Source organism: Muntiacus reevesi, chromosome 12 (genome assembly GCF_963930625.1).
Source record: "Muntiacus reevesi chromosome 12, mMunRee1.1, whole genome shotgun sequence".
NCBI lineage: Eukaryota > Metazoa > Chordata > Mammalia > Artiodactyla > Cervidae > Muntiacus > Muntiacus reevesi.
The window spans coordinates 35718820-35744345 of NC_089260.1; the positions used below are offsets into that span (position 1 = coordinate 35718820).

The window sequence follows — 25526 nt, forward strand, 5'->3', positions numbered from 1 at the left end:
AAGACAGAGAGGAATTCCAGGCTGTGTGCTGAGGCATGGGTCCCCAACCTCCAAGATCTGATGCCTGATGATCTGAGGCAGTGCTGATGTAATAGTAATAGAAATAAAGTACACAATAAATGTAAGATGCTTGAACCACCCTGAAACCATCACCCCTCCGTGAAACCGGTGCCTCATGCCAAAAAGATCGTGGACCACTGTGCTGGGGGAGGTGGGGGCGGACAGCTTCCTGCGGGAAGGGCACATGGCTCTTTAGCCAAGGGAGGTGGGAACGCGAGGAGGGGAAGTGAAAGGCTTCTTTTTCCTGGCTCTGGAAATCAGCCAGCCAACTGCCTCAAGCCCCGTTCTAGCAGAATTTTTCCTCTGGAATTTCAGACTGAGTGTACTCAGATGTTGAGAAAAGCCTAGTAGTATGAGCTGGGAACTCGGGGACTGCCGGGAAGGTGCAGTTCCTATCCTGACCACTAGGTGATGCAATGGCCCTAAATACGGCCGCTCCGGGCGTCTGGGAGAAAACAGCTCTACGGAAGGCCAAGAGTTAACATTCAATCCCTGAGGACCTCTAGAAAATCAAGAAGGGCTCATAACTAATTAATACTGTGCTTTTTTCCACGTCAGATTCCTAGTTCAGTCAGATTTGGGATTTGTCCTTTCCTAAGCAGGACAAAACCGTTCGGGCTCTGGAATTAGCACTCCAGCTACAGCACTCATGAAAGCGTGAAAGTGCTAGTCGCTCAGTGACATCCGAGTCTTTGCAACCACATGGATGCACAAGGCTTCAGGCTCCTGTGTCCATGGAATTCTCCAGACAAGAATACTGCAGTGGGTAGCCATTGCCTTCTCCGGGGGATCTTCCCTACCCAGGGATCGAACCCGGGTCTCCTGCCTTGCAGACAGATTCTTTACCATCTGAGCCATCAGGGAAGCCCGCAGTACTCATGTCAGCGTAGCAAATAACTCGATCTCTCTAAGGCTCAGTTTCCCCATCTGTAAAATATGAAAAATGATAGCACCGTAATGGTCAAGTTCTTGTGAGGGTGCTGCTAATATTTTGCCTCCCTTTTTACCCACTTGACAACGGACTGAATGGCATTTGAGAAGCGTGAGTGTGGACAGGGAAGGCTGCCTGCCTCCATCCTCCGTTCTGGCCCCATAGGACCAGGGCTGCTGCAGCTCAGGACAGGGCCCCTCGGCCACCTCAGTCACCTTGGGCTTACTTAGGGTTAGTGGAAGAGGCCAGCCTATATTAGGGGTGACGGAAGCCATGACACTGGCAGAAGTCGGGGTCTCCGGAGGAAACCTGACTCAGGACTCTGCATCTCAAAACATCAGCACGACTCAAAAGCAATCGCAAAATTCCAGTCTTCACCACCTTCATTTATCTCACAGGCGTCTTGACCATGAACCACTTTACCTGTAGACTGGGGAGAATCTCAAGTCAGAGGGAAAAAAATACCTCCGTTCACGTAAGATACTTCGCTCATCATTGTACGGTAGTAAACAGTGAATTAATCATTTGCTCTACTCTGCGTGTTCGATCTTTTGGAATCAGAAAGCAGTGAGTCACTTTTAAGTTGTGAATGACTGCTCCAACAGACCCTCACGGCCTTCACAGTTATGCCTGTTGCCAGCCTCTAGGCTGACTTAATTCCTAAACCACTAATTTTGAGCAGAGAAGTGCCTTCTGTAAGAAGAACTGCTCCAGAAATAGACCCATCTGTTAGAAGTGCTGGGGAGGGCAGTGCTAAGAAAAGCCACTCGGGGTCACACCGTGTGGATCTCAGGGTGATGACACAGCATCGCCCGCCAGAGTCAGAGAGCTGATTGACCTCAGGGAGGATCAGGGTAAAGAGGAGAGATCTCGGCAATTTAATGACAGCATCTTAGAAGAGCCTGCCAGGCAGTGTGTGGTCCAGGAGCGCAAAGGACTTAAAAAATCATCGAGCCCAGGCTCAACATTTCCAAGTTACAGGACCGCTTGGATCATGTCTGGAAATGTGCAGATGTCCCCAAAGATGAGATGCACTTTTAGAATTCACTGATGGAGAAAATTTAATGATCAGGGATTTCTATTAATTCAGGAATACTTTAGTTTGTGGTTTTAGACATCATTTAAAATTGACTCCATATTTAGGTATCATGTCCACACAATCAAATGAACCCACTTTAAACATATCATTCAGTGAGTTTTAACTAATGTCTCCATGTTAGTAATCACCACTCTGATCCAGGCCAGCAGTTCTTGTGTCTTCTGGAGTCAAATGCTAACCCCCAACCCAGACAGGCAGCCCTGACTTCTGTCACCAGAGATTAATTTTGCCTGTTGTCAATGGAATCAGACAGTGTGCGCTTTTTGGTGTACTAAGTACCAAACGTGGGCCACAGGAGCTCTCATTGATTGCTCTTAGAAGTGTAAAGTGGTACAACCCCTTTGTAAAGCAGTTTGGCCGTTTCTTATAAAGTTAAGGATATACTCACCATATGACCCAGTAATTCCACTCTCAGATATTTACCTAAGAGATAAGAAAACGTGTCCACAAAAACACTTGTAGATAAGCTTCATAAGAGTTGTATTCATTGTCACCCCAAACTAGAGACCTGTTTCCATAAACAGGGAAGTGGATAAATAATTTCTGGTATATTTATACAACAGAATTCTGTACCACAGTAAAAGGGAACTAATCACTGAAGTATGAAACAGGGGGTGAAGCTCAAAAAAAAACTATGCTCAGACAAAGACACCAGATACATGAGAATACATTCTGTATTATTCCATTTACAGAAATCTTTTTGTTATTTTTAAATTTTGTGTATTCACACAGCACCCATAAATGGGACAAATAGGTGGGAAATGTTTAATCCCTGCTTGATATACATCTGAATTTTCCTATACACCTCATGGATCTAATCTTGTTCACTCTTCTTGTTTTACAAAGAAAGAAAGCCCCAAACTAGTGAGGTGACAGGTACAAGGCTGTTGTCCCAGTAAAGAACTGGAATGCCTTCAACTTCTAACAGTTATTGATTTTTTTTTTTAACACAGTATTTGTCAGTCTTTTGGAACCTGCTGAGGGTCTGAGTGGACTTCTTGATCCTGAAAGAGCCCCTGGAGGCTCTGCCAAAGCTGTGAGTTCCCAGGAGATAGGCTGAGGAAGCGTGTGTGATGTAACACATTGACCTCTGTAGAATAACTGGACTGTCTTCTCTCTGGGAAGTTTGAATGCATGAATATCAACCCACCCTTTATCCCAACACTCACACACACACACACACAAACACGCCAATCACCAAATAAAGGCAACTTGGTATTAACCCCAGGCTGCTATCTGGTAAACCAGTCATGTGATGATTAAAGTCAAATGTATGTACCTTCTGGAATATAGCTGTAATGGAACTTATCCCTGGCATTTTGTATACTTCAAAATCCAGCCATGTTTGCACTCTTGTATCTGAAGGTGACTTCAGCGGTCATCTTATCAGTCCTGTGTACCAGTCCGGGTTCTCTCAGGAAAATAGAAGCCAATCCATGTATCCTAAGTATGAAACAAGTCAAAACTAGCATGGAGGCTTGCCATGGAGAGGGAAGCAGAGAGAAGATGAAGGAAGGCTTAGCCAAAGATCTCAGCCTATCACCCCAGAGCAATTGGTATCAGAGACATCCTGGGAGCTGCCACAAAGGTGATGAGTCTTCAGGAAGTTCTCTCCAACCATAGTAGCCCCAAGGCCAAAGTTGAGTGATTCTAAAGAAGCAGCTCCTGGAAGCTGCTGCGAACGTCGCGCTGAGCATGTGTGAGATTCCTTGAGTCGGCTTATAACTGTCAGGCTGTTGTTTACTGAGTCACATTCAACTCTTTTGCAACCCCATGGACTGTAGCCTGCCAGGCTCCTCTGTCCATGGCATTTCCCAGGCAAGAATACTGAAGTGGGTTGCCATTTCCTTCTCTGCAGTGTAGGGAACCTGCGGCTCCTCCATTGACAAACAGGTTCTTTACTGCTGAGCAACCTGAGAAGCCCAACTGCCAGGAGCTGCAGCTAGACCAGGCAGATGCGTGGAGGACCATAGCTCGTTGAGGTTCCCAGCCAACAGTGGCATCTCCCTACCTCGGACATCCCAGCTTGGTGAACATCTGCTGAAGCTGAAAAGAGAAGCCAGGGCTGAGGCGCAGATGGTCACGTTGAGACTTGGCGGCTGTGACTCTGCCGGCCGCTTTGCTTAGTTTGGCTTCTTGGGCGAGCTTGGACCCATGTGGCAATCTGGGTGCTGTTTATTTAGCTATGTCTTCCTGTTCTCCTCCTCCCGTGGCAGACTTTCCTTTAGCATAACAGGGAGTAGTTCTGTAGACAAAGGATTTGTCTCCACTGAAAGTAACCAGGGTACTCTGAAAAGTACTTAACCACTATTTAAGGTAAGAGTCCCCAACCTCCACAATCTATTTCCAAATTATCTGAATTGGAACTGATGTACTAATAATACAGATAAAGTCCACAGTAAGTGTAATGCACTTCAGTCATCCCCAAACCCTGACCCCAGTCCATGAAAAAATTGTCTTCCACGAAACTGGTCTTTGGTACCAAAAAGGATGCTTGAGGGCTTAGTCAGTCATGCCTGACTCTTTTAGACCCTGTGGACTGTAGCCTGCCAGGCTCCTCTGTCCATGGATTTTCCCTCCAGGAGTACGGGAGTGGGTTGGGTGCCCTCCTCCAGGGGATCTTCCCAATCCAGGGATCAAACCCACATTTCCTGCATCTCCTGCATTGTAGGCAGATTTTTTTTCACCACTGAGCCACTGAGAAAGCCCACCAAAAAGGTTGGGGGCCACTGATTTAAGAGACCTTATGGTTTGACACACCTTCACCTAGATAGAAAGAAGTCGCTTGCCTGCATTAAAGTTGAGGTTCTTGTGCTAGTATAGTTGTATTCTCTAAAAATTTATCAAGCAAGTATTAATATTATAGGTTGACTTCTATTTTAATTTAAAATAGGGTAATTTTTATATTTCGCATCACCAACTCAATGGATGTGACTTTGAGCAAGCTCTGGGAGATAGTGAAGGCCAGAGGAGCCTGGCATGCTGCAGTCCATGGGGTCACAAAGAGTCAGACACGATGGAGCAACTGAACAACAACACAACTTCTATGTTTGGAAATTAATGTAAAATTAAGATACCCTTCCCCAATATCTTCACCATGCAATAAAACTGAACAACAACACAATTTCTATGCTTGGAAATTAATGTAAAAATAAGATACCCTTCCCCCATATTTTCACCATACAATATTTTCACCATGCAATTTTTATTTGCCTTAAATAACCCCCCAAATATATAATGTTGTTTATGTTCTTTTATAACCTACTTTTGCCCCATTTCAATCAAGGTCCTGGGAGAAGTTGGTGGTGTTCTCAGATGGGGTAACTGAGAAGAGTTTAATAAAGAGACTCTTTATAAAGGAGTAAAGGAAGAAATCAGAAGAGATGATGCAGTACCCAACGGGCAAAAGAGAAAAGCAAGAAGAAATAAAGTTGATCATTTTTGTTCATATCCATTATCTGATTTTGTTTGGGCAACAGATTTCTTTGGAGCCCTTAGTAGGAGCCCAGAAAATTATGGGTATGAGTAAAGAATCCACCTGTAATGCAGGAGACCCCGGTTCAATTCCTGGATCAGGAAGATCCCCTGGAAAGGGGATAGGCTACCCACTCCAGTATTCTTGGGCTTCCCTGATGGCTCAGTTGGTAAAGAATCCACCTGCAATGCAGGAGACCTGGGTTCAATCCCTGGGTTGGGAAGATCCCCTGGCAACCCACTCCATTATTCTTGCCTGGAGAATCCGCATAGACAGAGGAGCCTGGCGGGCTATAGTCCATGGGTGGCAGAGTCAGACATGACTGACTAAGTATACAGCACATAATCGAGGAGATGATACACAAACACTTATAATTGGTAGTTCTCCAAAATCCAAGGGATTGTATTTGGGGAGTTTGACACCTCTGTATCAGCTATTTCCTCCTAAGGAAAGGAGTTATACCAATGACATTTATTTTTCTGTCATTAGTACCAGGCTTTATTAATCAATTCAAGAAGCAAATGCTTGACATGTTATTGCAAGAACCAGGAACAGCAGTCTTACCAATAATACTTGTTATGGCACAGAAATACCACTGTGATTGTCATTTCTCAGAACAGTTAGCAATTTGACCGTAAGAAATTCCCAAGGTGTTGGAGGAATTTGGCTCTGCATGTTGTGTAATACTATTATATTAATTTCAAAAGACTATCTGTTAATAACTGACTAATTGTTGTACATGCATACATGTGAAGTCACTTCAGTTGTATACAACTCTTTGCAACTCTAAGGACTGTAGCCTGTCAGGCTCCTCCATCCATGGGATTCTCCAAGCAAGAATACTGGAGTGGGTTGCCATGCCCTCCTCCAGGGGATCTTCCAGACCCAGGGATCAAACCTGCGTCTCCTGAATTGGCAGGCAGGTTCTTTACCACTGGCGCCACCTGGGAACATCAAATGATACTGCATAAGTCACATATTCCTTCTTAAGCCACTTTCTTCCATTTGTGCTGGTGATACCACCCTATTTTGATTACTGCTACTGCCCACACCCTCTCTCTCTGTCTTTTCCTTCTCAGTCTCCAACATAAAATATTGAATCTGCAGTATGCTGGGCCTTATAATTATCTCTAGCTGTATATCCCCCTAGATGGTCTCGTCTAGATCTGTTTTAAGAACTCCTTCAGGTCCTGATTCCAAATGTATATCTCTAGACCTGACTTCTTCTCAGTTTCAGGCTCATAGATCCATTGTCCTACTCGCCAGTAGGTATCTCAGAATGAATGTATCCCAAAGAGAAGCTCAACTCCTCTCGATACAGAAGTCATCTTTAATACCATCCCTTTTAACATTCCTCATGCTCAACCCAACAACAGGTACTGCTGGATCTGCCTCCAAAATGGACCCTGAAAGTGTCTACTTATCTCTGTTCTCACGGCCCAAACCTTCTTCAAGCCACCATCTTTTCTGAGCTGCAGTAGCACTACACTGGTGACCTTAGTTTTCCTTTCCAGAACAGAACAGAGTGATCTTTTCTTTTCTTTTTGGCCATACCACACAGCATGTTGGATCTTAGTTCCCTAACCAGGGATCCGACTCACACCCCCTGCGTTGGAAACATGGACTCTTAACCACACTGGACCACCAGGGGAGTCCAAGAGTGATATTTTTAAGAAAATATCTAAATCTAAATCATATCATATCACTCCCCGACTTTAACCCCTTCAGTAGCTTCTTTATTTTAGAATAAAATCCAGGTTCCTCACCCTTACCTTCAAGACTCTGAGTAATCCTCCTTGCCTCCATGGCCCTCCTTTCCTCTCCACATGATCTCAAACAGATCACACCGTCTCTCCTTTCCATCCAAACTAACTGTTCCTTTCTGGCCCTACAGTATGTCAAGTTCTTCTGCATCTTCACGGCTTCTCATTAACTCTTCCTTCTACCTGGAAAACTCTAGCTCATAGCATGGTTGGCTCCTTTTCCAACCTTCAGGTCCCAGCTCACAAGTCACTTTCTAGAGGCTTCGTCTGACCTAGCGTTTCCCACCCCCATTTCCAGAAACATTACCATACCTGAAACAATCATCATTTGTGATCATTTCTGTCTCTCCCCCATTAGAATGTAAGTTCCTGAAGAACAGCTTCTTTTCTTTCCATCACAGCCACTGGAATATTCCTTGCTAAGTAGCTATTTAGTTTAATGAATAAAGGAATACCATCTGCAAGAAGGCTAGGAATGAATCAAAAAGTACTTTCATCTATCATGACTTCATTTCCAGATGGATATTTGGACTCTCAGATACCTGTAATTTTGGTTTGAGTCATTAATTCCCTTAAGTGGAAGATATTTTTTAATAGAACAGCTTCATTGTTTGAAAAATGAGCAGAAAGCACTCACAGGGTGAGGATTTGTTCATTAATATCGTCGTCATCTGCTCTGAATTAAAAAAAAAAAATCAAGCCAAATTCTTTTTTGTGAACCTTGAGGCTGGAGTAGAGGGCAGGGCAGGTTTTAAATTCTCCCCCTTTGGTTCATCTTCCATCTCATGCATTTGGATCAGTGGCTCAAGAAGATCAGGGAGCCTGAAATTTGTGAATGGTCTCCTTAGAATAAACACCAACTCATCAGGATAGTGTACTATAAAGTGTCCTAATTCTGTCTCTGCTTCTCAGCTCCCCTCACATCCCTCTCTCTCAGTTTCTGCTCCAGCTCTTTGCTGCTGCAGCTCGCTCCTGGAGCTCAAGTACTGCTCATTGCAGCAGGAAGCATGGGCGAGCTGTCCACAGTGCCCAGGAGCGGCAGTGGGAATGGCTAGGTCGCAGTGTCAGGAAGGCCAGCCACCTGGGACCTCTGGGGCCCCCCAGTTCCCTGGGCTCATGAAGCTCACAGGAGGCATGGGCTGCTTCTTGCCGCCACTAACCTATCTGTTGCAACAGACTAGCCATGTGCCACCATGCTGTGTCTTCCACTTGCCACCCCGAAAGTGATCATTCCCAACACACAGGATACTCCTCACTTCTGTAAGTTCCTAGGTATTTTGTTTCAATTGAGAAAGATTTGGGTGGGGGTGACTGGCTGAATCAGGGTACTAATTCCATTATAATAGCCAGTGAGTCATCCTCTAAATGTGTAAATGATGGCTTTCTAGAACAGGGCTAGAGAGCAGAAATCCTACTAGACTTGTAAACAAACCTACAGCAATTCCGTCAGTTCAGGGAAGGTGTCATTGTTTATTGGTCAGGGGAGGCTTACGGTTGAAACAACCCATTTCCAAACTTCAGTGGCTTAACTATATAAAGGATTTCTCATGTCACAATCCAATCAGGTCAGCAGAAGTGATGAAGGAGTGTTTCTGCTCTACACATTCTCCAGGAACCCAGACCCCTTCCTCCCAGTGCAGAGATTCTTAACTTGGAGTCCACAAGTCCCGCAAAGGGAGCGGAAAGAATTCAGGGAGTCTGTGAAATTAGATGGGAGAAAAAGTAATCTTTATTGTCATTAATGTTTTAACTATAATTTAGCATTTCCTACAATTATGATTGGAGACATCAAACCACAATAGTATTAGTGCCTCATGTGACGTTACTACCAATACGAAACGTGGATGTTTCCATATCATCCTACAATCTTAGCAGATATCATGAAATATCATTTATGCACAACACTACTTTGAAATTATGGTAGTTACTAGATTCACTTAAAGATCTTATAAGTTTATGTGTTAAAGAGTATATATATTACTGCTTCACAAAATTTTCTAGTATTTTGATAACTATTTCAGCACACTTACAGTTTTTTTAATCCTGTGTATTTTATTTTAAACATTATTAATAAAAACATTACTTTAAGAAGGGGTTCATAGAATTTAGCAGACTGCCAAAAGAATTCATGGCCAACAAAAGATTAAAAATCCCTAAACTATAAGTTCTGACTGTATAGCAGAGGGAACTATATTCAATATTATATGATAAACCATAATGGAAAAGAATATAGAAAAGAATGTATAGCTGAATCATTTTGTTGTACAGCAGAATTAACACAACATTGTAAATCAACTATACTTCCATTTTTAAAATATTGAAAAAAAAAATCCCTGATCTAGTGGCGCTACTGTCCCGTAAGTCCTTGAGTATCCCCAACCTCTAATCAGCCAAACAGGCTGGAGTGACATTGACAAGTAGTTTAGGGACGAGGCTTAGAAAGAATGTATGTCACTTCTGCCCTTATTCCATTGGCCCTAATTCAGTCACGTGACTTCGCCTAACTTCACAGGGGGCTGGGAAATGAAGTCTAGCTGTGTTCCCAGGAGGAAACAAGGATGGGGCTTGGTGAGCACATGGGAGAAAACTCACTCCCTGTCAAATTCACTCCAGGAAGTATAATCATCATAAGACCATAATAGCTGCCATTGGTTGAATAATTACTCCTGTCAGTATTGTGCTAAACTATTTGCTTTCATAACCTCATTTAATCATCATAATAACCCTGTGAGACAGGGACTATTGTTCTTATTTGATAAATAAGGAAACTAGAACTTGAGAAAGTAAGTCCAAAATCAGTGCTCTCAATCACTTTGCTGGACTGTTTTGGAAAACTTCTAAGATCCTTGTAGGAGAAGATAGATTTGTGTCCTGGTGGAGAGAGTAGTTCCAGGAGCCAGACTTCCAAAATTCATATTCTGGTTTTGCTAGAAGCTGGCTCCCTTGACTAGGCATGTTTTACTGAAGCTTTCCATGAATCTGTAAAGCGGTGATGATAATAGTATCCATCTTTTAGGATTAAATGAGATAAACTCTTAGACTAGCACTTGGCACATACTAAGTGCTCAATGAATATTCTAAAATTCCCTGTCATTAATGCCGGGTTTCCTTGGTGGCTCAGATGATAAAGAATCCACCTGGAATGCAGGGCACCTGAGTTCCATCCCTGGGTTGGGAAGATTCCCTGGAGAAAGTCATGGCAGCCCATTCTAGTATTCTTGCCTGGAGAATCCCTGTGGACAGGGGAGCCTGGTGGGCTACAGTCCATGGGATCACAAAGAGTCAGACATGATTGAGCAACTAAGCAGAGGACAATGCCTAAAAGACACTGTAACCACCTTAAAAAAAAAAGAGTGAACTAATGGGGTGGGAGGGAGGTTCAAGAGGGAGCAGACATACATATACCTGTGGCTGATTCATGTTGATGTATGGCAGATGCCAGCCCAATCTTGTAAATCAATTATCCCTCAATTAAAAATAATTTTTTTAAAAAGTAAACTAAACATTCCAGCAGGGCTCAGTATTCAAGAAGGAAGCAAGAAAATCTCTTGAGGTCACTAGGATCCTTGGCTGGGGGGGTTCCTAGAATGGTGTGCTGAGTTAGAGTCAAGAGAAAGGGAAGCTATTATGTTGATGGGTTAGTTTTCATTGTAATATAACCTTGTCTTCCCTTATTAGAACTCCATGAAGGTGATGTTCAAATGCCTCTGGAAGAACTGTGGGAAGGTTCTGAGCACTGCAGTGGGTATCCAGAAGCACATCCGGACCATTCATCTCGGGTAAGGAGCCCCCCCTTGGAGCTGGGTGTATCTCCATCAAGTTCAGTCCAGGACCACCTGCACTCGGAATTACACTTCACATAGTGCCTTAAAAATTCCGAACACAGAAGCAGATCCTGGGCCTGCTTGGTCTTCCTAATCAAGAGATGGACTATGGAGATGGTCATGCAGATAATACAGGCCAGTATGACAAGTGGAAAGAATATGAACTTAGAGCTGTGAAGCCTCCCTAATACACTCACTAAGTGATATTAAGCAAGCTGCTGCTCGGAGCCCCGGTTCCGTCTGAAAAGGAAACTCAGAATATCAGCCCTGCAGGGTCATATGTGATGGTCAAAAATAAAATGTATGTGAGAGTGATTTGTAAAATATAGAGCACCAGGGTAGGGTAGGATAAGGAGTCCTTAGACCCCTCTGAAAATGTTTGTAAAATTATATGTGCAATTTTTTCCCCAGTGGACTATATTCATGACTTTGAGCCTCAAAGGCAGACATACCCTGAAAAAGGTTTAAGAAACACAGTGACAATCAGTGTTTCTATTCTTATGAAGCCTGGTGACCTGCTCTATCCTTTTCTGTTGCCCAAATAAGTCCTTTATTTGTACAACAGATCCATTTCCCTGTGTTATACAAAAACCTTTCCAAGGAAAGATGAAAGGAAGTTTTGAGCAGCAGAGATTAGGGACCACTCCAGAAAGGCTGTGATGGTACAGCCTCTTGTTCTTTAGTCTGTGGGTCTTTCTTGTCCAGGGATGTGGAACTAAGAAGGGATCTTGAGAAGCTGTAAGTGATAAACTGTGCACAAGGCAAATCCAAACACATGACCGAGCCCCCCAAATGCCTGGACACAGAGGGATCTTTTCGAAAAGATGTTGTTGTTTTTCAGTCTCTAAGTCATGTCTCTTTGCAGCCCCATGGACTGCAGAATACCAGGCTTCCCTATCCTTCACAATCTCCCTGAGTTGGCTCAAACTCATGTCCACTGAGTCAGTGATGCCATCCAACCGTCTCGTCCTCTGTCACCCCCTTCTCCTCTTGCCTTTGATATTTCGCAGCATCAGGGTCTTCTTCAATGAATTGGCTCTCTGCATCAGGTGGCCAAAGAATTGTAGCCTCAGCTTCAGCATCAGTCCTTCCAATGAATATTCAGGATTGATTTCCTTTAGGATGAACTGGTTGGATCTCCTTGCTATGACTGCTGAGAAATAAGCATTACAAACACTGCCCAGCCAAGGATAAATCTAGGGAAGGCATCATCCATGAAAAGTGGCAGAAAAAGAAAATAAGAACGGGTTCCAAGGTGATTTTGCTGCTTCCTGTGGATGGGCTCCTGCCATGGCTGGAGAGAAGCAGGAATCCAGCTCCCTCACCCATAGGCTGGGGATGCTGGGGACATAGCCAGACCCTTCCAGAGGATGGCATGTAAAAAATCACCAAGCACTGTGGTTGTGGCCTAGCAAAGCAGGGCTTCTGCTCCACGAGCCAGAGGGTCCACCTCACCCTCCAAGAAACCCCACACAGAACCCACTCCTTCAGGGAAGGAAACCCCACAGCGTCTCCCCTCACCTCTCACCATCAGGACAGCTCACAGTGTAAATAACTCAGTTATTTGAACATTTAGAAAGAGCTTCCTGAAGCTAGAATCAGGAGCTGGGGGTCTTTGTTTTAAAGTCAATTGGCCCAAAAAGTCAAATCCTATTCAGCACCATACAGAAACACATACCTTATCTATGTGTTTATAGATTGTGAGTGGCATCACATGATTTTCTTTTGAGCTTCCAGGATGCTCTCCTGGTGGGTGAAATTCAAGTACAGCAGGTGCTGTATTTGCTTCCCTGGGATTCCCTTTTTACTCTGCATGTTTCACATGGCCTTGATGAGTTAGAATCCCCACCTCTGCCAGCCACGGCCCAGGAATGAGCCTGGGAGGCTATAGGAGGATGGGGCAGTTTTTAATGAGTGTTGATTGCTTGTGAAGAAGGGAGCATACCCCAAGCCCCAAAATACTTATCTTGTGTCTGATAGAGCTGCAGTGCACACCACGCCAGCATAAGAAGTACACTGTTTTTCTCTGAATTCTCACTCCGTTCTTACACACCAGGGGCTGATCCTGGTTTACCCCCGAGTAGGACACACGATTTTCCCCAGGCCTGCGCGTCTATTAGTAGCACTCGGCAGCCGGTAGCGACTCGGCTCACCCTTTCCTGGAGAGGAAGTGGGGACAGGAATAGAACAGATGCACATTCTTCGGCCCACTCTCTGGGGTCTTTGAAGCTTTGCTTGTAGGAGAGCCAAGCCCTGCCTGACCTGATAGGGAGCAGACACCTCCCTAGACGCCTCAGCCAGAGAGCTCAGGGGATACGGAGCCAGGCTGGGAGAAGCCGCTGATCTGGCTGAACAGAAAGGCCCAGGAGAAAGGGAGATTTGTATTTTAGGTTCTGTACAGGGATTGTCAGTGGGAAAAAAGTTTATTCTGAGTCATTGCCCTGCTGCTGCCAGATATGGTCATGAAACTTGGAGATGTCCCAGGAAAGGGAGATTTACAGATCCCACCCCAAAAACCGGGTACGAGAATGTGCATCATTTCCCTAGAAATCCTCAAATCCAACAAATGTTAGTTATTTGACAGGCTTCCCAAGTGGTGCAGTGGTAAAATCCGCCTACCGACGCAGGAGACACAAGAGACGCCGCTTCCATCCCTAGGTCGGGAAGATCTCCTGGAGGAGGGCATGGCAACCCACTCCAGTATTCCTGCCTGGAAAATCCCATGGACAAAGGAGCCTGATAGTACAGTTCATGGGACTGCAAAGAGTTGGACACGACTGAGGCCCCCCCCCCCAACACACACACACACTGGACAGTTATTTTCTTTTACACAAAACTTACTGTGGAAAAGCACAATTTTCTGTGTCTCAGAAGAACCTGTGGAAGCACCAGAAGATACTTTCCTGGTGATAGTAAACACTGAGTCTTTCTAGCTTCAGCCTTATTTTTATTTAATAAACCTTTAGTGCTTATTACACGTGAGCACGCTCCACCTCTAAGCACCGTGTTCGGCAGGCTCCCGGTGGACCCGGAAGGCCAGCTCTGCTGTCCTACTGTATATAAGGGCACGGGCTGCCAGAAGGCAGCTGGGAGGTGTCAGGATTTGAACCTGGGCAGTGTAACTCCAGAATTCATGTTGGTAATCGCTGTGCCATAGCATCGGCTTCTTTCTTTCATTCGTTCAGCATTTAACAGGCACCTACTGTGTGCCAGATGCACTGAAACATGTGTTATCTGTTAAACAAAAATGAGCAAGACACAGCCCTAAAGAATCTGTCTTAGGGAGGCAACAGAGGTTTAAAAAAACTACAGAAATGTACCAAATCATTAAATAAATAAAGTGAATTAAAATGAACACACTTCAGAGTAATTCCCTGGTGGCTCAGCTGGTAAAGAATCTGCCTACAATGCGGGAGACCTGGGTTCGATCCCTGGGTTGGGAAGATCCCCTGGAGAAGGGAACGTCCAACCACTTCATTGCGACCGCCTGGAGAATTCCAGGGGATTGCAAACAAGCAGACACGCTGAGCAACTTTCACTTCCACTTCTTCAAAAGGAGCTCAGAGGATGTAACTGAAGCTAAATCCTGATGCCTGTCACTCAAACGAAGTCCCCAGTTTGAGAGCTCAGGCCACTTGCGCCCCCACCCCTCGCCCAGCCGCTGCCAGCCGCTCCACAGCCTGCTCACTGGCTCCTGTTCCTCTCGCCTTCTGCCCTCTGTTCTCTCTCCAGACAGTGACCAGGGTGAACCCTTTACAAGTAACATGTCTGTGAGTCTGTTTCTGTTTTGTAGGTAAATTCATTGGTATCATTATTTTTAGATTCCATATAAAAGTGGTAGAATATGTTATTTGTCTTTCTCTGTCATCTTACTTCACTTAATGTGATAATATCTAGGTCCAGCCATGTTGCAAATGGCATTAGATGGCATTAGAGAACAAATTTATGGTTCTCAAAGGGCATAGAAGAGGAAGGGGTGGAGTGGGGAGAGATAAATTAGGAGCTTGGGATTAACAAATACACACTACCATGTATAAAACAGATAAACCGCAAGGACTTACTGTATAGTGCAGGGAACTATCCTCAGTATCCTGTGGTAAGCCACAATGGAAACAAACCTGGAAAAGAATACACACACACATACACGCACACGCACACACGTGTGCGCACATACATGCACATATGGGAACACACACGAACGCGTGCAGACACGCGTGCACGCACACACTCGCACACACACGTGCGTGCGCACACATGTGACACTTTGCTGTACACGTGAAACTAACACAACATTGTAAATTAACTGTAATTACTACACTTCAATTTTAAAAAATAAAAATAACAAGTAACCTAGATTCTTCAAAATCCCCAGAGGCTTCCATGATGTTCAGAACAAAATACCAAGTTTTTCCCCAGTGCCTCTGCCTTCCTTCCCGTTCTTCTCCCATCACTCTTTCCCTGACGCCCTGAGCACCGGCCACCCACCTCTCTGTCCTTCTCAGAAAGCAACAAGCCAGCCCGCCCCAGGGTTCTGTGCATTCTTCTCCCATAGTTCCCACAAGGGTTTTCCCTTCACCTCATTGAGACCTCTGCTCAAATGTCATCTCCTCAGAGTCTTCCTATGAATACTCTATTTAAAATAATGTCCCCCATCGATTGCCCTGATTAAGGATGCTCTTAATGCTGCTTAATTTTTCTTTCTGGGATTTATCTCTACCTCATGTATTAAATGGAGAAGGCAATAGCACCCCACTCCAGTACTCTTGCCTAGAAAATCCCATGGATGGAGGAGCCTGGTAGGCTGTGGTCCATGAGGTCGCTAAAAGTCAGACACGACTAAGCGACTTCACTTTCACTTTTCACTTTCATGCATTGGAGAAGGAAATGGCAACCCACTCCAGTGTTCTTGCCTGGAGAATCCCAGGGACAGGGGAGCCTGGTGGACTGCCATCTATGGGGTCGCATAGAGTCGGACACGACTGAAGTGACTTAGAAGTAATGTATTAAATATCTGTTTCTTTATGGGTTTACTTTTTTTTTAATTGACTTATGGTTGATGAATAGTATTATATAAGTTGCACATGCACTATATGGTAATTCACAATTTTTTATTATTATAGTCCATTTATATTTACTGTAAAATATTGGCTATACACCCTGTGTTTTACAATAATACATCCTTGTAGCCTAGCTGGTAATCCACCTGCAATGCAGGAGACCACAGTTCTATTCCTGGGTTGGGAAGATCCACTGGAGAAGGGATAGGCTACCCACTCCAGTATTCTTGGGCTTCCCTGGTGGTTCAGACGGTAAAGAATTCACCTGTAATGTGGGAGACCTGGGTTTGATCCCTGGGTTGAAAAGATCTCCTGGAGAAGGGAATGGCTACCCACTCCAGTATTCTTGCCTGGAGAATTCCGTGGACAGAGGAGCCCAGCAGGCTATAGGCCATGGGGTTGCAAAGAGTTAGACACAACTGCACAATTTTCACATACATACACACATCCTTGTAGTTTATTTTATCCATAATAGTTTATACCTCTTAATCCTCTACCCCTATTCGTCCCCTCCCCCTCCTTAGCTATTGGTTTGTTCTCTATATCTGCTTCTTTTTTGTCATATTCACTAGCCTGTTGTATTTTTTAGATTCCACATATAAGTACTATCATAGTATTTGTCTTTGTCTGACTTAATCTCTCTTAGCATAATACCCTCAAAGTCCATTCATGTTATCACAGTGGCAAAATTTCATTCTCTATGCCTGAGTAGTATGAGTGTGAGTGTGTGTGTGAGTGTATGTGTGTGTGTGTGTTAGTATCTCAATCGTGTCAGACTGTTTACAACACCATGGACTGTAACCTGCCAGGCTCCTTTGTCCATGGAATTCTCCAGGCAAGAATACTGGAGTGGGTTGCTATTTCCTTCTCCAAGGGATCTTCCCAACCCAGGAATTAAAGTTGGGTCTCCTGCATTGCGGGCAAATTCTTTACTATCTGAGCCACCAGTGTGTGTGTGTATAACATCTTCATCTATTCGTATATTGATTGACACTTAGGTTGCTTCCATATCTTGGCAATTATAGATAATACTGCTATGAACATCGGAGTGCATGTATCTTTTCGAATTGATGTTTCTGGTGGGTTGCTTTTTTTTTTTTTTTTTCAGATATATACCCAGGAGTGGAATTGCTAGGTCATATGGTAGTTCTATTTTTAGTTTTTTGAGAAACCTCCATAGTATTTTCCACAGTGACTGCACCAGTTTACCTTCCCACCAACAGTGTATGAGAGTTGCCTTTTCTCCACATGCTCACCAACATTTGTTGCGTTCTTTTTGATGACAGTCATTCTGACAGGTGTAAGGTAACATTTCATTGTTGGTATTATTGGTTTGATTTCCATTTCCTTGATAATTAGTGACGTAGAGCATCTTTTCATGTGCCTTTTGGCCACCTTCATGTCCTCTTTGGGAAAAAGTCTATTTAGTTCTGCTCATTTTTTAAATAGAATTGTTTGGTTTTTTTTTTAATGTTGAGTTAATGAGCTATTTATATGTGTTGAATATTAACCCCTTATCAGTCATGTCATTTGAAAATATTTTCTCCCATTCAGTAGCTTGTCTTTTCACTTTGTTGAGAGTTTTCCTTTGCTTTGCAAAAGTTTTTAAGTTTAATTAGGTCCCATTTCCTTATTTTTGCTTTCATTTTCTTTGCTTTAGGAGACAGACTCAAAAAAAAAAAATATTGCTACAATAGATGTCAAAGAGTGCCCTGCCTATGTTTTCTTTTAGCAATTTTGTGGTGTAATGTCTTAAATTTAGATCTTTAATCCATTTTGAGTTTATTTTTGTATATGGTGTTAAAGAATGTTCTAATTTCATTCATTTACATGTGGCTGTCCAGTTTTCCCAGCAACATATGTGGAAGAGACTACCTTTTCTCCATTGTATATTCTAGCCTCCTTTGTCATAAATTAATGGACCATAAGTGTGTAAGTCTATTTCTGGGCTCTCTGTTCTGTCCCATTGATCTGTATATCTGTTCTTATGCCAGTGGATGCATGCTCAGTCACTTCAGTCATGTCTGACTCTTTGAGACCCTATGGACTGTAGCCTGCCACGCTCCTCTGTCCATGGGATTTCCAAACTAAATGCTGGAGTGGATTGCCATGCCCTCATCCAGGGGATCTTCCTGACTCAGGAATCAAACCTGTGGCTCCTGTATCGCCTTCATTGCAGGTGGGTTCTTTACCCACTGAGCCACCTGGGAATCCTCTTTATGCCAGTACCATACTGTTTCATTCACTGTAATTTTACAGTATAGTCAGAAGTCAGGGAAATGATTCTTCCAGCTCTGTTCTTTCTCAAGATTGTTTTAGCTATTTGGAGTCTTTCGTGTTTTCAGACAACTTTTTAAATTATTTGTTCTAGTTCAATGAAAAATGTCATTGGTATTTTAGACGAGATCGGGCGCATTCAGGGTGGTATGGCCATAGACTGTCATTGGTATTTTAATAGGAATTGCATTGACTCTGTAGATTGCCTTGGTGAGCATGGTCATTTTAACAATATTAATTCTTCCAATCCAAGAACATGGTGTATTTTTCCATCTGTTTGTGTTGTCTTAAATTTCTTTCATCAGTGTCAGATAGTTTTCCAAGTGCAGGTCTTTTACCTCCTTAGGCAGGTTTATTCCCAGGGATATTATTATTTATTTTTGATGTGTTCTGTTACAAGTTTCTTGTCTGCCTCTCCCACTAAACTGTACGTCACATCAGGGCAGAATCTGTTTTGTTCACTCTAATATTGGGTTCCTAAAAAAGTGCCTAGACATAGTAGACTCTCAGTAAATTTTTTTTTAATAATTGATTGGTTGATTAGTTGAGTCAATTGCTTTAAGATATCAAGGAAGGCTTCCCCGGAAGTGGACAGTTGCAGGATAAGTAGAAGTTTGCCAAGCAGACAGGACAGAGGACAAGCATTCCAGACAGAAGGAACAGCATGTACAAGATCTCAAGGCAAGAAAGCAGTGTGGGTGAGTTGGATTGTTTTGCTCTCTTTTGCATTAGGCGTGTTGGGGAGTCTGACTACAGTGATGGAGAAGAAGACTTTTACTACACCGAGATCAAGCTCAACACGGACTCCGTGGCAGACGGTCTGAGCAGCCTGGCCCCAGTTTCGCCTTCCCAATCCCTGGCTTCGCCTCCTACTTTTCCCATCCCAGATTCCAGCCGAACAGAAACTCCTTGTGCCAAAACTGAGACAAAACTGATGACGCCCTTGAGCCGCTCTGCTCCCACCACCCTCTACCTCGTGCATACTGACCACGCTTACCAGGTGACTGGCTAGGGATCGTGAGAGCAACCACTTTACTCCTAACCAGAAGCAGTAGCTTTCTGACCTGTGAGTTAAGGGTTGTTACTATTGTGTCTGACTCTTTGTAACCCCATAGACTGTAGCTCATCAGGCTCTTCTATCCATGGGATTCCCCAGGCAAGAATACTGGAGTGAGTTGCCATTTCTGATTCCAAGGTGAGTAAAGGATAGCTCAGTGGAAAAACAGCATCCAGGAGAGCCCAGTAGCAGAGTTCGCCTTTTTTCTCCTTTTAAAGCCAGAATCTCATGCAGATTGGACCCTAGGGTGTTCTTGAACTTCCCAGTACTGACTGAAGATCTGATCCCTGAGAAGTTGTTATGAGGATTAAAATCCTTAATATTGTAACACTATCAGGAGGGTGCCTGGTACATGATGTGAGTACTTGTTAGATAAAAAAATTAAATAAATGAAAAGATGAACTTTGAAAAGCGTTGGCACAATGACAGCCTCATCCTGTACTGCAGATCCAGGACTTTGTGCCCTGCCTCTGAATTGGTAACTAACTGTCTCAGGCTGGAGCCATGGTTGTCAGTGTTCAGCAGATCAACAGTGTCAGCGTCACCTGGGAACTTGTTAGAAATATACATTGCTAGACCTGCAGACCAGAAGCGAGGGGTGAGGCCGAGCAGTCTGTGTTTAACAAACCCTCCAGTGATTCTGCCTCACTCTATAGTCTGTTAAGGCCTTAGAGACAAATCCTGCAAATACAGGACACAGCTAAAGTTCCTTCCCCGCCTTCCCAGCAATTCTGAACTCTTTTAAGTCTCAATTTAATAAAATTTCAATACGCTCAAATGAAAAAAAGTTTTCCCATAATTTTCGACTACTTTATGTAACTTTTTAAAAAGAAAACTCTCCTGTACATATTTGTAATTTATATTCTTCCACTCTTGTTTATAAACACTCTCTGTAGAACTGAATATATGACTGAATTCAATTAAATCAAAACACCAAGTTGCTTCTTTCTCTTATGTTAGGTATCTACTTTTTAATTATCATCAATAAGGCTACTGAGGACACTTCCGTGCCAGTAGTTTTTTTTTTTTTTTTTTTTTTTTTTCCTATTGAATTTCCAGAAGAGTAATTATTGAGTCTTAGGATAGAGCATGAACAGCTATGTATTGCCAAAATATTTTCCAATGGTGCCAGTTACAAAACCACTGCCACTAGCAAATATATTTGTAAAAGTAGAAAAACTAAACTTGTAGAGGAGACATTCAGCCATTTATTAAGTAGACTTCAACTCAAGAGCAATGGAATAGTGCTAATTATTAAATTAGTTGATGCAGCAACTTTCATTCCTGACTCTTCTATTCAAAAAGGAATAATTCATCCCTTAGTTCTTGTTTGTCAGTATTGCATTTAGGTCCAAAATCGTGGGCTTGAACCAACTTAAATTATTTTTCTTGTGTATATAATGAGAGTTGGAACATACACTAAGCGATCTAGAAGTACCTTTTCAAACTATAGATTCACAGCATTGGGATTTTTCTGCTTATAGATATAAGTGTTCAACATAAAGATATTAAAAACATGAGCAAAGAAAGAAAATTCATCCCAAGTCCCAACAACAAGAAAGCCCCTTGGTTCATATTTTTGGTAGGTCCTTCAGGACTGTTCTTTGTGCGCATTTTTATTTATTTATTTATTTTTGTGCGCATTTTTAAAAGCGGAATCTATTATAGTACTGTTTCCACTGTACTTTGCTGTTTCCACTTGAGATCTCATGAACATTTTACCATGCCAATGAATATTCTTCAGCATCATCTTCCCTATGTGTTTCCAGTTTTTTAAAAAAATATATAATACGTAGTTCTGCAATGAACATCCTTGTGTCCATTTCTTTAGAATAAATTCTAGAAGTGGAATAGCTAGTGTACAGAACACTAAGAATTTTGACATGTATTGCCAAATTATCTTCCCAAAATGTAATTGACAACCTACCATCACTTATAAAAAGCTGATCTCTCAACTTGATAACAAGGAATTGTATCTCACAGATGTCCTAAGATAGGTATGTGTATGTATAGTCAAATTTCTATTCGGAAATCAGCAGCCAGAAGCTTTCTCCTTCTATACCTTAGATTGCTTAGATGTATAAAAGGTTACCTCTAGCTACTTTCTTTAACTGTGTTTAATCTCTTCCTATTATAATTTTGTCATTAATGAAGCTGAGATTATTTCCGAAGCCTTATTTTGGTAATGACAGCTGAGGACTCCAAGGAGAAATATTCTTTCAAAACATCTTTCTCTGTCTCCTGTTTGACAGGCCACGCCCCCCGTGACCATTCCAGGAGCAGCCAAGTTCACCCACAATGGCAGCAGCTTCAGCATTTCTTGGCAGTCTCCTCCAGTTACCTTCACAGGCATTCCAGTAAGTAGAAAAGCAAAAAGCCAGAAATCTGGTCAGAGCCAAGCATGCATTTAGAGAACAAATGGTAGAAGCATGCAAGGAAAAGACAAAAATTGGAATGCCAGAATAATTTTTTTTTTAAGTGACATTTGTAAACGTAGCAAGCTATCTTGTGGTCCAGACTAGCCCGACGTCTCTGTGAAAAGGTGTTTTGACTGGAATTTTAGAAACTAAAAGACAGTTTCATCTGTTGATAAACAACTTGTTGGAAATATATCAAGATTTTTTTGTATGGATGGTGTATTTGCATGTTTCCTAAAGGTTTTATAAAATTAATAGTTGAACTCAGACCCCAAAGATAAAAGAAAGAGACTCTACAGGTTAATGGCATATATTATTATGAGCTCTCTGGTGGCTCCGATGGTAAAGAATCTGCCTGCAATCTGCCTGAGTTTGGTCTCTTGGTTGGAAAGGTCCCCTGGAGAAGAGAATGGCTACTCACTCCAGTATTCTTGCCTGGAGAATTCCATGGGCAGAAGAGCCTGGTGGACTACAGTCCAGGGGGTCACAAAGAGTCGGACACAACTGAGATACTAACACTTTCAATTTTTCTTTCAACTATATACAATTTGACTTTGAAATTATTGTTTGAAAGTTCAGATAGTAGGAATTGAAATCAACTTTTTTCTTCCAAAGCCTAAATAATCCATGCTGATGGGTAATTTGCAAATAAATGAGTATTAAAATATGCCGTCAGATTTAAGGATTATTTTAGAATTGATTTAACATATTAAATAATTACTGTCTGAAAACTCACCATGAATTTACTTGATTCTTAACTATTCATTTAGAAGATATGGAGCCTTTTACAGCTTATCACAGAATATCCATAAACCTCCACATTGCTCATGCTCAGGGGTTTACAACTCCTGATAAGGTTCAGAAAGTGGCTTATGATAATAGATATTAACCTTATTTTCTCCTCTCCACCCCTTTCCCCAAGGACCTCACAAAAGCTTCTTATTGCAACTGCTGGCAACTCCCAGAGGTTTCCAGCAAATACTAAGGCCTCCTGTGGAGCTGATAAAAATGAAAGTGGCTCAATCAATTATGCTGTGCTCTGTCAAAGAATATTTATTAAATTCCTTAGAGGAATAGCCAACAATAAAAATGCATCCTGCTGGCTGCAATTTGAAAATCTGTGGCTTCCAAAAATACTCCTAGAATTGGATGTTTAAGCAGTATGGTGGATCTGGAGTACTTATGAAAGGTGCCTGCTTCATGAAGAGTGGGTTGTTCTCAAAGAACAAGAATACGATGGATGACCTTGTTAGAAGCATTTAAAAAGACGAGATTAGATGTGGAGGTATTAGTTTTACTTCTGGCAAGAACAATAATTCCCCTGAGGTGGGTGTCAGCCTTTTTGGCAACTTTTTTTTTTGGACAGACATAAAAAGACCTGAGTGGCTCTCAATATGACATTTGAGACTACCCTTCTAACCCAGAGAGGCAGCTCCAAACATAGAATTACAGAGACCTGCTCTCCTGAATTCTGTTCACTCCTGTCTTTGATGAGAGCTGAATTTTCAGGAACATACCCCACATTGCTCATCTGATGAAAAAATAAGTACAGCATGTAGACAGAACATTGCAGTTCAGATTTCCTTTCAAGTTACCTTTTTTATCAAATGGATAATTTGGAATATTTTCCCTTTTGTTCTATTAATTAAATCATTTCCTTTTGAAATAAAGTGACGTCACTGTGAGTGGGCTTTTCACTAGTTTTAAGTCCCCTGAATCTCCTAAGTGGCGGACACAGCAGGACACCAGTCAGATTCCCTCCTCTTGTTGATTTCTCAACAAGCAAAGTTTAAGACTCTTCTCTCTATGGATACTAAGGATATCTCGGCCCTCCTCTCAAGGTCTTAGATTTTTCAGAGTTCCTCACTTCACTGTTGGTTACCAGGGACATCCTGGACTAGAGCTTTGACAGAAAGTATGTAGAATAACTGAGTTAAGTAGATTCCCACTAGAATCCTATGTGAGCTACTAATTTATTCTTTCACCAGAGAATTCCCAATCTATCTGATTTTAGATGGCTCTAGCAGTCAAGCTTGCCATTACTATTTAAAAATAAAGATAAGGGAGTAGGGAATGCTGCCCTTTTCCAAGGCTTTTGTTTTATTCTAGAAAGATGACAAGAAGGTTTACTACTCAAAGTGTTCATGTTGTCCTACTCTCAAGCATGTCTTTTTTTAAAGAAGTAAAAAAGTAGCTGCTTGCTGTCTGCCCACTTATACTGGGGGCTGGATCTCACAACACCACACCTCCTAGCCTAGGACTCTCACATGTCCACTGACTGGGTGCCAGCAACGGTCCCTGAATTCTCCACATGTGCTAGTCCCACCCTTAGAAGATGGGGAGCCAGGCTGACTCTGAGAACACGTGAATCCCCACCTCCTGTATTTGTGTAATAGGGTTTTCAGACAAAAGCTCTACAAGTTTCAAATGATAAGGCACCAGTATTAGGGGTGGCTTCAACTTTATCCAAACTGATGAACAGAGCAGTTGCCATTTTATTAAAAGTGAAAGTGTTAGTTACTCAGTCATGTCTGACTCTTTCTGACCCCCATGGACTGTCGCCCTCTGTCCATGAAATTCTCCAGGCAAGAATCCTGGAGTGGGTAGCCACTCCTCTTTAATGAACGCATTTCTTGTTTTACTCAAAAGCAAGTACCCTGAAGTTGTCAACCCCATTTAAGATTTCCTTTTTTCCCCTGTCTTTGAGACCTAGTGTTGAAGAGGAGATGCTTTCATATGCTTCCTCGAAAGTAGAAATAATCTCCTTCTGTGAAATCCCAAGGTTTGCAGAATTTTATTTATTCATTTGCCTACACTGGACTTCCTGAACTAGGGCCTTTAATAAGTTCCCTGGGTAAGACTTCTTCCCAGAGGTGTATAGCTGAGAAAGTCGATCTGCATATTCACAAACTAACTATAGATTCAGTCTTGTCTAGCCCAAGGCTATGGGCATAAGGTAGGGAGAAGACCATGGTTAATTACAGCTTTCTTGACCTGTTTTTCCCCAGTGACTCCTCTTTTCTTCTAATTATTTCCCTTTCTTTCGCTGTCTTCTCAGGGCAGAAAGCTGAGAGCTCTTGGACCCTGTATTAGTCTGCCATAATAGGAGACTGGGTGGCTTAAACAACCCACATTTATTTTCTCACAGTTCTGGAGGCCAGAAATCTCAGACCAATGTGCTAACTGACTCAATTGCCAATGAGGACCCTCCTGCTGACTTGTCAGGGGCCACCTTCTCAATATGTCCCCACATGGCCTTTTCTTTTGGAGGTGGGGAAATGGAGAGAGAGCCCTTTGGTGTCCCTTCTTATAAGGACACTAATCCTATTGGATCAGGGTCCCACCTTTTTTAATTCATTGGGTGGTGTTAGTGGTAAAGAACTCGCCTGCCAGTGTAGGAGACCTAAGAGATGCAGGTTCCATCCCTGGGTCAGGAAGATCCCCTAGAGGAGGGCTTGGCAACCCAGTCCAGCATCTTGCCTGGAAAATCCCATGGACAGAGGAGCCTGGTGGGCTACAGTCCATAGGGTCACAAGGAGTTGGACATGACTGAAGCAACTTAGCAC

General features: G+C 42.8%; 1 protein-coding gene across 2 annotated transcripts in view; it reads left to right on the top strand.

The window, feature by feature from the left end:
- Positions 1-25526, top strand: part of ZNF704 (zinc finger protein 704) — a 236492-nt gene that overhangs the window by 200596 nt on the left and 10370 nt on the right. For both annotated transcript variants that reach the window (XM_065902640.1, XM_065902641.1), the window contains 3 exons: positions 11007-11107; positions 19219-19486; positions 21796-21900. In XM_065902640.1, the coding sequence (XP_065758712.1) occupies positions 11007-11107; positions 19219-19486; positions 21796-21900 (474 nt within the window). The remainder of the gene's footprint in view (positions 1-11006; positions 11108-19218; positions 19487-21795; positions 21901-25526) is intronic.